General features: G+C 41.5%; 1 protein-coding gene across 1 annotated transcript; it reads right to left on the bottom strand.

The window, feature by feature from the left end:
* Positions 1-482: 482 nt before the first annotated feature.
* Positions 483-1,520, bottom strand: LOC308076868 (kelch domain-containing protein 3-like; the record flags this gene model as incomplete). The annotated part of the gene is made up of 1 exon (XM_080417389.1): positions 483-1,520. The coding sequence occupies one exon, from the start codon at positions 1,518-1,520 to the stop codon at positions 483-485; it is 1,038 nt and encodes a 345-aa protein (XP_080273515.1).
* Between the last annotated feature and the right edge of the window lie 16,086 nt (positions 1,521-17,606).

Genomic DNA, 17,606 nt, shown 5'->3' with positions numbered 1-17,606 from the left:
TTACAATGTTTTTGTTCCGGTGGGAAGAAGAGTTTGTTTACATCCGGGTTGAAAAAGAAAATCTGGTGGATCTCCTCGGAGCACTGCCAGACCCCTAGTGGTTGAAATCTGAATGGCCGGACTTCGCAGGACGTGTGTGCAGAGGAAAAGAGGGACAGACAGAGGAAAAGAGGGACAGACAGAGGAAAAGAGGGACAGACAGAGGAAAAGACCGACAAAGCCTCATGTAGGCCGACCCCTTGGGTCTGGCAATTAATACCTGGCATGTTAAATACCAATCCCATTGATATTTACCATGTGTAAATATGTAGATACCTTTGTTTTTCATTATTTCTTTTGCCCCTTGCTCCCCCTGTTACCCCGTCCTTTTTCTTTCTCTTTCTGAAAAAGAATTGGAGCTGGCAGGAAAAAAAGAACTCAACCCCCTCTTTTACACCTTTAAACCTTGTGATGTGATAACAAATGATTCTGATTCTATTCATTCATTCATTCATCCATTCATTCATCATGGCTGCCAGCTCCCACCTGATGTTGTGTGGGAGTTCAGACTGCTCCACACCGTACTGAATAACTGCTAGCTTACATAACGTCTTAAGACTAGGACTCGAGTCCAATATGTACAGGTCATCAGCACGTGTTCTGTCACGTTTATTTCCTCCAAAGAGGACGATACGATCTCCCACCATGCAACAGCCCTTCAGATACACTGGACCCGGTCCTTTCCCCTTGGGCTCAACCTTCTTCCAGGAGAAGGTCTCTAGATTGAATTTCCATAGATCATTGAAGATCCCCCCGTGCGAGTTCCAACCACCAAATATGTACAGTCCTCCATTGTAGGTAAAGGCTGAATGATCCCAGCGTCTTGTTGGAAAAAGCTGTGCAGAAGGTGTGTTTAGCCAGCTGTTGGTCTCTGTGTCAAACACTCTGATGTTGTTGTCGTAGTGGCCCAACTTGCCCCCAAATACAAACATCTTTGTCCCGATGATGGTGGCAGAGTGACATGATGAATCAGGTGGTAAAGTTCCTCTGGCGTTAACTAAAGACCAGACCATTGTGGTGGTGTCCAACTTGTAGATGTCATTAGTGCGTCCAGTCTGATCGCTCCATCCTCCATGGATAAACATGACCTTGCCCAAGACACAGGCCGAGTGGTTCAGCCTCCCCTCTGGAACGGTCCCTGACACCTCGGGTTTGAACCATCTGTGGGTGTCGACATCGAATGCATAAAGCACATTGTAGTACTCCCCTCTCCATAATCCTCCCCATATGTACATAATATCTTCTATCAGTACAGCTGTGTGGCCAGTGCACTTGTTGGGAACATCAAGGTGACGTTCTCCTCTTCCTGTTGTCACTGGAGACAATTTACTCCAGCGTAAAGAAACTGTGTTGAAAACGTTCACGTCCATCTGATTGCCACACTGGTCATCTACACAGGAATACACATTGTGTTCTACTGTTACAGCAGTAATGTGGTCGTAACCCTTTGGTAGTTTCAGATGCAGCGTCCAGCAAAACATTTCTGACACCAGCAGGACAGTGGATCAGACTGTATTGTGTCAAACTGAATACTTTATGGAGTTCCAACATCAGTTGCATTAAAACCCTCTGAAAAAGTTATATTGTGCGCTATCATTTATATTGGTTCAGCGACACAAACGTCACTTACAGTTTGGCCAATCAGTGAAGCCGATGAGTTGGGTTGCCCAATCAATGAAGCGATGCCTGTTGATCTCCATAATAGGGCAAATTTATCACCATAGCAACCCTGATGCTGGTCGGCAGAGTGGACTATTAATTCTCAAGGTCACAGACCCATTCTTATTGGCCATCAGTAAGGTTCCATTTTGTTTGTTTGTTTAGTTTTTTTCAAAAACCTTTCAATCTTCAGGAAAAAAATCTGAAAACAAAGCACAAAACTGTCCAGAAACGTTCAAATGCTTTCTTTCAAAAAATAGAGAGAAAAGCCGATCTGCAAGCTCAGAACGCATCACATTGGAGATTATGATTTCACTCCCGTGAGTCTGTGAGTGATTCTAGAGGGAGTTCCAGCGCACATCAAAGGGTTAAGAACAGGTCATGTGCATTTAACGAAACAGGGCTTTCAGATTTTTCATATTCCATCCTGATTGGCTAAGATAGGCTTCCAAAGTTTGCAGGAGTTCTCCGTTTTGAACAAAATGTCTCAAATCATGAACACAGCGTGCAATTTCCGTGAAACTTTGCACGCACATTCCCGCTAGGCCAAAAAAGAAATGCCACTTGAAAATTTCCAAATCAGCCTCATGGTGGTGCTATAACAGGCTGATTTGTATGTTTACCTATAACTGCAATGTATGTAAAACTTTGTATGCACACTCCCTAGAGGCCAAGGAAAAACCTTTGCCCTGCATTTTTCACATCTGCCTTTTATAGCGCCAGGATGGAATATTTTTCATATTCCATCCTGATTGGCTAAGATTGGCTTCCAAAGTTTGCAGGAGTTCTCCGTTTTGAACAAAATGCCTCAAGTCATGAACGCAGTGTCCGATTGCGGTGAAACTTTGCACACACATTCACACTACGCTGAGGAACAGATGCCACCCTTTTAACATTGCCCTATTAAAGCGCCACCAGGAGGCAGATTTTTGCAAAACATATTTATTTATATTAATTACTCTTACAGATTTTGTCCAAACATCACGCAAATCGGTACACATTATCTCTATAGTCAAGTGATCAAGGCAGATCCGTCTGATTTTTCATATTCCAACCCAATTACGAACATTGTTGGCCCACAATAACCTACCTGACCTGGCAGAGACCTGTGCTCCGAGGAGCACTTTTTCTAATTCCCTTTAAGTTTATCTGATCTGGTTTCATCCTAACAACCCTGAGCCCTATGTTATACTTTGTCATACAACGGTTCCATGCTGTGAAAATATCAGCAGCTTAGTAGCAGCTTAACCTGTAATAATACATAATGTATCACATCCATGTATGTTTTGTATTAATTAATAATCAAATTCTGCAAAGTAACAAGTACAATATTTGCCTCTGAGGTGTAGTGGAGAATAAGTATAAAGTATCAAAAAATTGAAACACTATGTTAAAGGTAGGGTAAGTGATATTTTTTGGTTAAAACAAAAAGTATTTTGTTAAAAGGTTAAAATACTATATTCTGATAGTAATCATTGCTATAGAGTGTTTGTTCAGTAACAGATGTCTCCCTGTCTCTCCAGCCCTTTAATAAACAGAAAATACATTTTTCGGTAGGTGTCAAAATCTCAGCCAATCAGGAGAAAGTACCCATTTTTAAGCTTAATTTGTATAGTGTTCCAGTTAAAATTTTGTCTGCTCACTTCTTAGTGTCATCACTTCCAATTTCACTTGTTTAATCTATATCCTGATTGAGTTCTCTGTCCTGGTTGGATAAAATTGGAAATGAAACTACAAAAAAAAAAAGAAAAACTACAAAATACATTTTCTGTTTTATAAAGAGCTGGAGAGACATGGAGACTTTTTATATGGACAGGACACTCTATAGTAACGAGCACTATCAGAACATAGACCCATTTTGCAATTATTTGAATAATTGCAAATCACTTACCCTACCTTTAAGTACCTCAAGATTGTTTGAGTAAATGTTAATCTGCACCATTGATTCTGAGCATGTGTATTCTGTCGGAAGTTTAGGAGGAGTTGTCGAATTTAGGTGACTGAAAAACTGCATGCAATGTTTGAGTTAAAGAGGCTAGAGATAGTAACCTTAGTGAGATTACATTCAGTGCTAGTGAGTCATGTTTGAGTCTTTTAGGAGGGCTGGGTGAGTAAGTTGAGACCCTGGGAAAGAGCCGCTGAGGCAGCAGGTGGTCTTTGTCAATAAGGGCTTGTACTGTTTCCCAAAGGAAGTTTTTGGACCACATAGTTTCCTGGGTGTACGGCGGGGTTAGTGGCAACTGTACCTGTCCCCAGCGTTGCCAGACTCTGTGACAGAAACAAGCAACCAGGTCTAGGAAAACAAGCCCAAAAGAAGCGACTATGGGCCACATGAGCACTTTAAACATACATCAGCTATTTGAAAATAGCAGATCTACAAGCTCACAACACGTGAGCTTGTAGATCTGCTATTTTCAAAAAAAAAATCTTGGGGGGGAATTACAATAAGCAGACCTGGCAACACTGCCTGTCCCTTGTTTCACCCGGGTGTTTTTCAGCTCCCCTTACATGGGGGGGGGGGGGGGGGGGGCATAAGGACAGCACATCACCAGCCAATGCACCAGTGAAAGGTTTAGCATAAATGTCCCATCAGTCTAAATGTGACTCACATTTAGACTGATGGGACATTATGTGAGTAATAATAATCACTGCGATTTGGCAGGAATCACAAGCTGTCATTTCAATTTACAAGGTACTTTGAAATGGGGGGGGGGGGGGGTGTGAGGTGGACATTGTCCTGAGCTTACGTATTGCAGGCCTGTGAAAATGCTTTAATGGGATGTCCCAAAACACTTCTCCACAGTCCACAGCTTACGTATGAAGGGGTCTATCCATTGTGGTGTGGTGGCTACATGTTTCCAGATACAGGCCCACTGTCCCTCTGAGGCTGAGAAATGGTGAGAACCAAAATGTTTGCGGTAAGAACTCACTCACTGCCAAGCACCTGGCCAGCAAGTGGCTGTCTCCAAGAGACGTGTTTTTAACGAGAAAGTTAAATTAGACATTTGCCTGACATACTAAAGCCTAGACTGTCCAAGTAAAAAAAGTGTTTTGTTGACCAAATCAAATGACTTTGATTAGGTCACATACCTATCTCATTTTGACTTAAATGTCCTTGTAAAATAGCTTTTCAGAGAGAACCTACTTTACAACAGAGGTATGTAAAGGTCACAGCTATTCATCTTCCTGAGGGAAGCAATGCAAAAAAAATTTATAATAATCACATACTTTAAGTGCAAATTGGAATAAAATAAAATTTGCCACCAGAAAGAAAGAGAGAAGAAAATATAGAACACAGTTTAACATTACCACAATGTTTTGGCCAGAATCAAGAACAATCGCAGGCTGCGGTTTTAGCCAATAATGTACAGTATGTACGTCCTTACAGTATGTACCCGGACAGCATGTTTTTTTCCCCAGTGTGTTTGTTGACCACAGCACTCCAACTGTGCGCCTGTGTCTTTCCACCAAGGAATTTGACTGAATGTTTCCAAGGGCCTGCATGGGGAAGAGGCTATAACACACATTACTGACATCACCCCTCTCTCTGACACAGGGACAGAATGGAGTGAGGATGGTCACCACAGGGTTATTTTTGTATAACCACTTAAGCCCTATACTTAGTTGACCGTGTGCCCATCGGCCCTATACTTAGTTGACCGGATTCCCAAGGTCTACACAGAATATCTTCCTATCTACAAGCTCACAGATCTTGCAGATCTGCTTTTGTTGTCGAATGTACACCCCAGAAGAGGGATGCTAGGGTTGAAGTGGCAAACAACGCCATGCTAATATACAAACGTTTTTTAAGAGCAGAAGAACACAAACATCTCTTTTATCAGCTGAGAGAGCAGAGTTGGGGCGACAAACTGGCTCAGATCAAAAGAAGAAAATGTAGTACAGAATCATTTAGTTTTTCCTGGAAGGAAGTTCAAAACAAAATAATCTAATTTGAAAAACGCTTTTTGTTCCCAGTCTGAAATTTTCTTTGTAAAATTGAAACATTACTTGACTTGATGTAGTATTGAACAACTGTAAACAACCAAAGACCCTTAGAGTTGCTGAATACATATAGCCTATACTGTGGGCTACCGTTCGAATCTTGTTGTTCATCAACATACTATTCTCTCAGCCAACCTGCTTATGTTAATGACCGGCAGACACGTGTAGCAATTTCGAGAGGAAACCACAGTGTCTTATAATTACTGAGTTGTGCTAACGGCAGGCCACAAGCAGCCTACTGTTTGTAACATAGCACAGGCACAACACTGAATTATGGATGAACACTAGAGAACCCAACTTTATTTATCAGCATTGTACAATTCTCCTCGATACCTTGCAGTGTAAACTATATTTTAAAATGTGTTAAAATCTGGTTTATTCAAATAATATCCTCAGCAACAGAGATGCTTTACTGTAGGCCTGTAAAGCATCTGCATATTCAGTTTTTTTCCCCGCATGGTCCATGTGATTTTGTTTAAGGAGTTTCTTCTTTGAAAGTCAAAAGGGATTCATGCCCCTAGGAAGCAAATAAATACTGTAGCCTACTGGTGTGGTTTCAGACGCCATTATTCATAGCTCCATAAATTCTTGCATTATTGCTCAATATTTGCAAGCTGGATATGGAGCAACAATCTTTCCCCATATTCAAACACACATTTAGTCTGTGAGTAAGGATTTTATGTGAATAACAGCTGAAGTGTCATGCTGAGCTACTGCTGCAGTGTTACAGTTAGGTGCATCTTTATACTTAAGGATAATAACAGGGCCCCTTTTCCACATGATGTCAGTATTTATGGTCTACTTATCATACTCTTGGACATTTCAATAGCTATATGTAATGTGTTCACAACGCTCCTTGTTCCCCTAATTACCCACAGCATGACAGGGTGTTTGCTGTGTGTGTGTGTGTGTGTGTGTGTGTGTGTGTGTGTGTGTGTGTGTGTGTGTGTGTGTGTGTGTGTGTGTGCGTGCGTGCGTGCGTGCGTGCGTGCGTGCGTGCGTGCGTGCGTGCGTGCGTGCGTGCGTGCGTGCGTGCGTGCGTGCGTGCGTGCGTGCGTGCGTGCGTGCGTGCGTGCGTGCGTGCGTGTGTGTGTGCGTATGTGTGTGTGTGTAGTGTTTGAAACTTGGAGGGAAGAGATGCTTAACTTTTGGAGATGAACAGGTCGAGGTCACAGTCAAGGTCATTGTCTAAATAACTTCACAACAGATGACTGGATTTTCATGGAACTTGTTAGGAATGATCAGTAGGCTGCCCCAAAGAGATGATTAACTTTTGCTTTGAAAAGATCAAAGGGTAAGGGTCACAATCAAGGTAAAAACTAGAACAGATTGGCGGATTTCATGAAACTTGGTTTGGGTGGGGTTTGCACTTTGCACCACCAGGTGCATTTGGTTTAATCCTTTCAGCGTGCAGTGAGTTCTTAGTGAATAATGCAGTCCTGGTGCAGGTAGTATACAGATTTCTCTTAAATCTGCACCTGTACTTTGTTGCAAGGTTTCATGCACTTAAGGCACTGTACAGACTTTATTTACTCTCTGAGAAGTGAACCAAAGTGATGGACCCAAATGGACGGTCCGATTTGGAATCAGTTTTGGCCACCGTCCAAGGGTTAAAAGGTGTTTAAAACACCCTTGATATTTGAGTATCAACTCTTACAGCATACTGTACATACAGTAACCCGCCTGTTAAGCCATGCTGCTAATGAATTCACCCCCTTCACTTTTCAGCCCAGCAGAGAGTTGTGCAACAGAATGATTAGATACGGAGGAGGAATGTATAATACACTATATTAAAATAAATGATCTGTTGTATCTGTCCTTTATATCGTTGCTGTCGGGCAGAAACCTCGTATCTCCATATTTCAACTTTGTATTGTTGTTTGTAAATGTATGCACTTCCTCGTCATACAACAGTGTCACACATAAGTAGCGAAAATAGCCGATCTACAAGCTCACAACCCGTCTAATCACGACACGTTGTGAGCTTGTAGATCATATTTTTGCTAGTTCCACAAAACATTGAAAGTTAATTAGTGGTAAAGTGTGTGGGTTTTATAAATATCCAACCAATGAAAAGTGTTAACAAGAGCTTGTGACATTAGAACAATTTTTTTTTCAATTTCCTGAAAAGCAATGGTTTTGGACTTTCGAGGTTTTCACCCGACTGCGACGATACAGAGAAGGAATGTATAATATTATTTTAAAATAAATCATCTGTTGTTGATTCATAACAGCCTGGCCGGATTGGTTCTCTGCCAGCAGAGAACATGATTTACGTTGACTGCTTTGGAGGGGTTTCATGTAATTGTCCATTGACTGCGTTAACATTTTGACCCCTTCCTCATGTTGATCATATGACCTGTTCCCGTCTGCTGCACTCAGCTCACATGAAACCTAAAAGCTCAAAGTGCATGTATTTTTAATTGGCCCCAGGTAGTGTAAGTAATATTTTTGTGTTCAAATCAGTGTTAAATAGTTTTATATTCGGATGGTAATCATTGCTATGTGTTTGTTCAGTAACAGGAGTCTCCCCATCTCTCCAGCCCTTTAGTAAACAGAAAAACACATTTTCAGGTTGGGATACTAATTCTATCCAATCAGAACTCACACAGGATACAGGATAAATAAGTGAAATTGGAAGTGATGACACAAAGAAATGAGCAGACAAAATTGGAACTGGGACACTGGGATCAAATGTAAGCTTATAAATGGGCACTCTCTTCTGATTGGTTGAAATTGGCAACCCACTTGAAAAACAGCCGACAGCAACAATATCACCTATCTTACCTTCAAACTTGCATGTAGACCAACGATACCCAACCTGTGGGCTGGGGCACAGTGCCACTGGTGGGCCGTGAGGACATTGCAAGTGGACCCCTAAAAATACAAAGATTTTAATAAAATTAATATAAAAACTAGAAAATGTGCTCCTCGGAGCACAAGTCTCCGCCAGCAGACCCGTGCTATTTTAATCAAATGAAATCACTTACAGTACCCTATCTTTAACCATAGTTCTCTAGGAATGTTCTAATTCTTACTAAAAATAGAACATGTTACTATATCATAGCAATTATATTGTCATAACAATAACTAATGAGATACAGTAGGGTAAAAGATATATCTTTTAGTTAAAAAAGCTTTGGCCTTTGCTTCTTCATCAGGTTTCAGATGATGATTTGCTGCTTCTTCAGTTTGCGTAATGGGAGTTAGTTTCATTGTGTGATCTCAGCCTCTCCTGTCTAAGCTATTTATAAATTTATATTACATATTGTGATGTCACGTGAAACTGACCAATGTTAGGTGTTGTCAGAGGGACACACACACGCACGACGGGTGATTTGTACTGGAAGGTACTGTTCCAATCAAGACTGATTGATCCTGTCTTACCTCACTTCAAAAACATATTTTTGAAGTGACACACCTATTTATAGTATTTTATTTCGTCATACGTCTCGCTAGCCAATCAAAAGCATTGGTGACAACATATTGTCACGTGTCACGTGAAGCTTGACCAATGTTAGCTTGGCTAGGGGGGGGGGGGGACACACAGCGGGACGAAGCGAAAACATACTCTCCGTCTCCGGCGGAGACAGAAACACTTAATGCAAAACAAAAGTCATGGTAGTTATTGGCCCTGATCCACAAAAGGTTGGGAACCGCTGATGTAGACCTAGGAAATTAAAGTGTAAAACTGAAATACGCCATTACAAGAATGAATTCCCCTGGTAAAAAAGAAGAAGAAGGAAACAGTCGCAGAACATTTTATTGCACAACCGATGCTATGATGTACTTGAAAGAGTTGGATATTAGAATGCACTTTCCACTTGCCCATTGTTAACCAAGTTCCTACTGACAATCTTTTTATTCAAACGTCATCTCTGAAATACATTTGCTCACATCCCCTGCCTTCTACCATAAATCCAGCTACCAGCAGAAGTTGATCAGAGGAAAGAATCAGCTCACTCAATCATGAGTCAGCTGTTGCCCAGGATTGACCACGTTAGGCTTTCTTAGTCGCCATTAAGTTGCCATGGCGCCTCTGACCTCCCTAGTGGCTCCGCTCTCTTCTCAGCCAGTGAATACTGGCGGGCCAAGAGTCTATCTCCACAGCCAATGGAAAGCACTTGGCTGGGAGTTACCCAAAAATGTCTTTGTCGGCATGAAAATCTGTTCTTATCGGAAAGCGACCCAGTCATACTACGTACATTAGACTAGTACTGTAGTTCTCAAACCTTTTCAATGTCAAGGACCCCTAAATTAATGTGTATTTGGCCGTGGACCCCCATCTGAAAATATTTAATGCCAGGGACCCCATACAAAATGTGTGGTGGTAAAAAATTAAAAAATATGCGAACACTTTTTTAAATAGCTGATGTATATAGGGCCCTGGGTTCCCTGGACCCCACTTTGAGAATCCCTGCATTAGACCACGGACCACCATAACTCTGAGAGTGTACAAATAGAACCAAATGGACCCGTAAGGGTCCATTTGGTTCTATTTGTACACTCTCAGAGTTACAGTCACATAAGGGCCCATTTGGTTCCTAACTATCCATTTATATGGGGACCCCCTGGAACCCTCTCAAGGACCCCTAGGGGTCCACGGACCCCACTTTTCATCGCATTAGACTTCAGGTGTCAGGTTCAGCAATATTCCAGACACTACCTTGGCTAGGAAAAGGCTTTCAAAAACACTGCCAACCGCATACCTGTTAAGCAGCACGCGGTAATTAAAATGTACTATAACACAAGCAGACGCCTTTCCCAAGACACACCATTGTGTTTCGGCCGGTAGAAACGTGAAACGCTCTCATACTAAATAATTCAGACATTACCATTACTTTATATCTGCTGAAGAAGCAGTTTATTATGCCCTGTCCTTGTCGATTAGCCTCATTCGTTTATCTGAGCCAGGCAAGGAATCTTTTCCTCTCGCACAGCGCCAGATGCGCCGGGCATTAGTGAAAAGGACATTTGCACGGCTGCCATGAGTGGCGTCAAGAAGGAGAGAGAAAGGGGAGGAGAGAAAGGAGGGATGGAGGGATAATTAAAGAGGAGGGAGGACACCAGGCTCTGACAGGGAGAGATGTGTGGTGGTGGTGAGGTTTGAGGACCACCCCGGGACTGAGTGTACGAGTCTGCTCTGGGCTGTTGACATGATGTGATGACAGTCATGTAGCACATGCAAGTGCCTGTACTTTGGCTTTGCGGTACAAGGAGTGGGTTGAAATAATGGCATTGTTTGTATCACAGTGTTTGTAAATGATGAAGTGACATCATCGCTGTCATAACGGACCCGGTTCTGTCAGGTTCTCATCTAGACTCCATTGGCGCTCATGTTTGTATGTCAGAAACTGAACAATGTGGGCTATTTGCATTTTATTTTACTTTTTTAATTTCTGCTATTTTATTGTGTTGTGTTGTATAATAGTGATATGGATCTCCCTGGGTCTGAAATAAAGATTGCATTGTAATTGAATTGTGTGGTAGAAGGCCATTATTCTGTATAACCACTGCAGCTAATTGATGACACCCCTCCCCTCTTCCTTACACCCCTTCCTCTCTCCTCTCGTCCTCTCTCTTCTCCTCCTCCCTTTTGGTTGTGTGGGTTTGTGTCCCACTGGTGCAAAATGTCTCCATGTATCTTATCTATCTATCTATCTATCTATCTATTGATCTGTCTGTCTGTCTGTCAGTCTACAGCAGTGGTTGTTAAAATGTTTTGGCTCAGGGCACCCCTGTAAATATTTTTTTCATCCACAGCACCCCTGAATTACTTTACGTTACGTTACATTTATGTCATATTGCGGTACGTTAATATGTAAATCTTTCCCCCAACATTCAGTATGTCATGAGGAAGACTTGAGAGAATATCAGTTTCCATTAGGACAGATTGGACCCGGTTCTGTCAGGTTCTCATCTAGACTCCATTGGCACTCATGTTTGTACATGTTTGACATGTATTGTGTTGTTTGACATTTAACCAAACAACACTGTGTTGTTTGGTTAAATGTATTGTGTTGTTTGACATTTAACCACTTGAACCCCAGCATCCCTATTCTCGGGGGAACATTTGCCAAAAATAGCCGATCTATAACTTCTCAAAGCAAAGCCTGTGAGCTTGTAGCCAGCTTGTAGCCAATCTATGTGAGCTTGTAGCTCTATTTTAAAAAATGTTTGAAAGCTAGTACGATGCCTGTTGGGGCACATGCCCCTTTGGTTATGCAATACCCGTAGTACCCATTGTCAGAGTACTCATGTTCAGATTATACTTGAAGGCCAGTATATTGCTTCAGTACTATGACGTCATATACAGTACAGTAATGACATCAGGGACCTGCATATATAGGATTTGTGCATTTAGAGATATTTTTGGAGGACTGCTGATCCAACAAACTTCACACACAGAAATTCCTCTTTCTTCTTTTTCCTCTCCTTTCCCCTGGCACCCTCTTGCGGTCCCCCTTGGGACCGTGGACCCCACTTTGAAACCTTGTGCAATATATCATTTTCACTGGCCGGTGTCCAAACAGTTCATTTACAGTCATTTGTTATTTCACAGTAATCCAATCCAGCTGTGAATGCCTCATTCTTTGGCCTTATCATGGGTCTATGTAATCTCACAAAAATAAAACGTACACACGTTTCCTTAAATCTATATGGCATATAAGTCTTTATAAAAATTCAACACCTGTTTTGTATTTACATATCCACAGAAACATGACAGTCTAATTGAGATCGCAGGGCAATTTTCTCATTTCCTCCCTCACTTTTTATCATAATTATGTTCTAATCTAGAGGACCATTAAACAACAGTATTCATAACAATGATTATTCACTATTTCACTGAGAATGTATTTTCTCATGCATAGCTTATGACCAAACAAAAAGGTTTACTCCTACATACAGTACAAAGTTCTTGGTGTCCCTATTTTGGGCATTTTACATTTAAAGTGTCTGCTTTTTATCTCCGCCAGGGCAAAACGGCAAAAATTACGTGCATGCTGCCAGTAGGCCAAGGAAGACAGTCAAACAAAAATGTTCAAATCAGCCTCATGGTGGTGCTGTTTGGGTGTTTTGTCCTATAACTCTTGAACTGTAGGCAGCCTACAATAAACTCCCCATATACTGTAGGCTATTTTGCATTTTATTCAAAACACACTTTTTGCTACTACTCCTACAGATTTTGTCTAAACTCACACAAATCGTGACTCCTTATCTCTGGAGTCATGTGATTAGCATGTATCATACTGCTTTTTTCAATTCCATACCGGTTGGCTATAATTGGCTTCCAAACTTGATTTGACTAAAAATGCCAAAATCATGTCCATTCGACCCCAAATGTCAATCCCATATTGAGGGGCCTCTAAACGTGAGTCCACTAAGACCCATAGGGGGTGCCACAAATGCTACAAATGTCACTGTTGCCAGAAACATGATTTTACTGTTAACTGACTGTGTAATTGGCTTCTAAAATGTACAAACACCATGCATCTTGAACAAATCATCCAATGAACCCCAAGTTGGAGTCACATGTTGAGGGGGCCTCTATTATAGAGCGCACCCACCAAAAGCGCTTTCATTTCTGCTCATATACCGTGTACCACAAATGTGAAAAGTTGAACCAGGAAAGCTATTTCTCTCTGCAGCTTCCTCGGGTGCTGATGGCTGCAACACATGTCTTACACGGCCCTGGTCAGGCCACCCAGCCTGGCAGAGATATGCACTCTGTGGCGTGCCCCTTTCTAGTTTAAAAATTTCCCCCCCAAATTGCAAAAAAAAGAAAGAAAAAAAAGCAAGCCCACAACATCTCAACATGCGATCATGTATTTTGCTCTTATCCAGAACGACTTAGAAGTGTGGGATCAGAGAAAATAGATCACTGCAAATAGCACTGTACTCCTACGGGCTGGGGCGGCACCTGTCAGCAGGGAGTGTTGGGCGGGAGGAGTAGCACAAAGGCTCTACGTCCTCCCGGTGGGGGCTCCTCACTGGCAGGTGAGTCAGTAGGATACAACAACAGTGACAACGCAGCAATGTGTGTGGGGAGGAATAATTTGGCATAAAGTCTAAAAACTAGACTAAAACATTTCAGGTGACTAAAATATGACAAAAAAATTAAAGGATCTACACCATGAATTTAAATAATAATAATATTTAATATCATATTGTTTATGTCCCTCCAACGTTTTTCAAAAGGTTTGAGCCTAAATCAAGCCTCAGATACTCATTCCAACTAACTTCTCTCTGGCTTATAAAGCACTTTCACCAGCAATACCACATTGTCCTGTTTGGCACGGGGCGCTATTGAGCCAGTTTGTATGCATGTTATCTCCTGGTTCTGTGTGGAAAAGGTAAAATAAATAAATAAGAAAAAATAAATAAATACAAAATAAATACAAAAAAGATTTTAAAAAAATTAACTGAAAAACAGGAGGGATTGTACCCAAACGTGACGTCACGTTCGGGTGCATTTCAGTTTGGCCTGTTTTGAGACCAATTTACAGAAAACCCCAGATTTGCTGTGAAAGCCTGAGTGTTCAAACTGGGGTATTTTTGGGGATAGAAGAGAGGTAGGGGAGACCAAAAACACACAAAAAAGAAGAAAAAGTTAAAATTCATGGTGTAGTCCCTTTAAGACTATGACTAAAACTGAATCAAACTTTGCTGTCAAAATATAACACTGCTGGAGAATGCTCCAGCTAGCGCACCTCATACCAGGGTTCTGTCCCAAGGCTACCAAAGGCATGCGCTTTGCATAACGATCAAGGTTTTATAATACAGGGGAGAAATGTATTGAAGCAGTCTGGGCCTTAATTGTACCAGGGCCGGCTGCTCCCATCCATCCTGCAATAGGTCACTCACACACACACACGCACACGCACACACACACACACACACACACACACACACACACACACACACACACACACACACACACACACACACACACACACACACAGCTTGCTCCAATGTGCTTCGACTCTGAATATGTGTCCAAACATGACCTTTCCTGCTTCCCAGTGACAGTCACAGCCATTCAAGACCGAGATCCATCAACTTGATGTGAGCTCTACAACTCCAACCCACAGTCTCTTGATCCTCATGAAAGCATTTGCCAGGCTGAAATAATCAAGTCATTATAAACAGCAAGACCATTTACAGTAAGCTTCCTCACAAATATTATAGCCGTCAGGAAGCACAAAATCCTTAATTTGTGTATTTTGAAACATATTTTGAAACAAAATGTATCATCTTTTTAGTGTGGGGTTTATTGCTGCTCTTAGATAGACTAGATCAGGAACACTCTCTCTTGAGATTCATTCTCAGGCTGGAACAATTTACAATTTCAATTTAGGCATTTAGCCGATGCTCTGTTCCAGAACGACTTTAGAAGTGCGGGATCAGAGAAAATGGCCTGAAGGCTAAGTAGAGTGTAAAGAAAACAATTAATTGCTTCAAAGAAACTAGGACAACAAATGTGAATAACAAAACATAATATGTGAACAGGTATCAACACAGGTATCTGCTTAGTATAACTAGCAAGCATTTATCAAAAAGGCATACCAAAAAGGTTGGAGGCTACAAATCCATATTAGGACAATAGATAAGATAAACATTTTATTAATCTCTAGGGGGGATTCAGGGTGTTACAGCACAGGATAAGAAGAGAATAGTAAAAATGCATAGTTGTCAAAAGCCTTGGGATGTTATTGCCATCAGAAACCAAATGCTGGAAGCCCTCTTTATTCCCCTAAATACAGAAGTTTAGTCTGACAGACATCACTAGAACAGCAGAGGAAAGTCTGAATCAGAGTGAACTGCTGCATACTACTGTATAATCACCGACTTTAAATTGTATGGAATTATACTCATTAAGGTACCTTGTATACCACGAATGACATCTCATTTTGCTATCTTGGTCATCTGCTGTACTTAAAACATAACATACGGGTTGGATGGATAGCTACTGTATTATCTGGCATTTGTACTGTTTATCGTTGACAGCTCTCTATGACTTGTGTATCTGTTCATTTGGTCTGAGTGTGGCAGATGCTGAGTTCATCATTGGGCATGGAAATAAACCTGTTTCCCTGCTGAGACCATAATCTGTGCTTGGCGCAGGCTGTGATAGATGTGTTAGATCAGTCTCGGCCATCTAAAACAAAAGACACTACTGTTCACAATCAATCAGAACATCACATACATTTAATGCAATCTAAGCTAGTCGAGCTGTGAAAATCACTTTGAGAAAAATTGCACGGCTCACTTAAAGTGTCTCTTACTTATGTGATTTGGAATCATTTTGAGGTGTGGGGAAATATCTGTTATTTTGCGCAGACAATCACGTCTACAACCACTTTCCTTTGTTTAAAAACGGCATACTGTAATGTATGTCAAAGGTGGATTCAGCTCTGATGACGAGATACGTATGAAGAGAATTTTCTACTCCAAGGCAATGCAAGGTAAACAACAACAGAGTCCAGTCTTCTCCCCAGAGTTGTAAGAGAGAACAACAGAATAAAGGAGTCGTTGTTAGTCAGAGTCCAACGCTAGTTTGATCTCATTATGGAGGCTTATAACAGTCAGAGGGGCAACAAGGGCTGGAGCTGTATAGTTATACACATGACAACCCCATGCCAAGAATGCCCACTCATTTGGCTAACGGCAATAAAAATGCCCACACATTCCAAGCTAGCCGGGAGTCCTGAATTCTCCTAAACGTAATAACAAACAACTTTGTGTTGAGCTGAGATTGCATGCTTTTCATTTCAGGCATCAATATATTGTTTTATCTCATTCATCAGAAACGTCATATTGAGTGGTGCACTCAAAACAAATGCCTGTCTCTTTTTCAGCCCTGGAGCTGAGATGCTAAACTTGACATGCCATGCAGGGTTATGTTATTCTGACGTTAATTTGCTGTGCCATATGTACTGAATGTTGTCTTGTTTGAAAACGTGTGGTGCTGACAGAAGCCTCCTGACAGGAATTGTTTGCTCTGACATGGCAGTAGCCTGAATACTTTCAGGCCTTCTCTATTTCATTATCAGAAGTATGTGTCACTAGCCTGGCATCGCCAGACTAATGCTCATTCATGAAATTAACTCGAAGATTCGCCAGGTTTCCAGGCTAAATGTGTCAGTTTGGGATCGAGACAGTGAGACTGAATGATTTGTTCTTTGAAGTTAGAGGCATAAACTTCGAACTGCCACAGCAGACTCACAGGAGAGGTTCAACACCTACACTTACAGATATACAGAATACATACATAATACAGATATAAGTACATTTTCAGTATATGCATGTTTACTTTTTTCATTGTGTAATGTTAAATGTGAGTCACAATGTCTCAGGGGACAACTTTTGTGAAGACTTTTACTGGATGCACTGTAAAAGGCAATGGCTGTTGGGGACATATCGTATAATGAGTGTCACAAATGCTCAGGCAAATTTTCTTGTATGCAAAGACAGGCAGATGCTAGATGGCTTGGTGAGGACATAAGGATCTGTGTTTTTGCATTTGTTAAGACATTTTACTGGCAGTATAAGGCAGCGGCTGTTCGGGATTTGCATCTTGTGTGACAATAACGAAAGGATAAATCCCATTTGTCCCCTGCTTTAACATGACTACACGCTTCAACTACAATTCAAAATGTTTTTCAGATGGCGTTCCCTCTCAAGAACATTGCTTGTTTTGAATGACTTTGAGGACCACATAGTCGACTGTGCTGTCCCACTTGTGTCCTGCCGTAGATGCAGAATCCATGTGTGCAAACGTCACCCTATCACCGCTGGCGACCTCAAAGACTTGCTTGAAGCACATATGTTTCTTGTGGATCAAATGCCAAATGGAATAGCAATCAAACCACTCCTGGAGCGCTCGGAGAGCCATACTGTAGCTT

Source organism: Gymnoscopelus braueri (assembly GCF_963280865.1).
Source record: "Gymnoscopelus braueri genome assembly, chromosome: 21".
In the NCBI taxonomy this organism is placed as follows: Eukaryota; Metazoa; Chordata; class Actinopteri; order Myctophiformes; family Myctophidae; genus Gymnoscopelus; species Gymnoscopelus braueri.
This window is presented reverse-complemented; position numbering and strand designations above follow the sequence as displayed.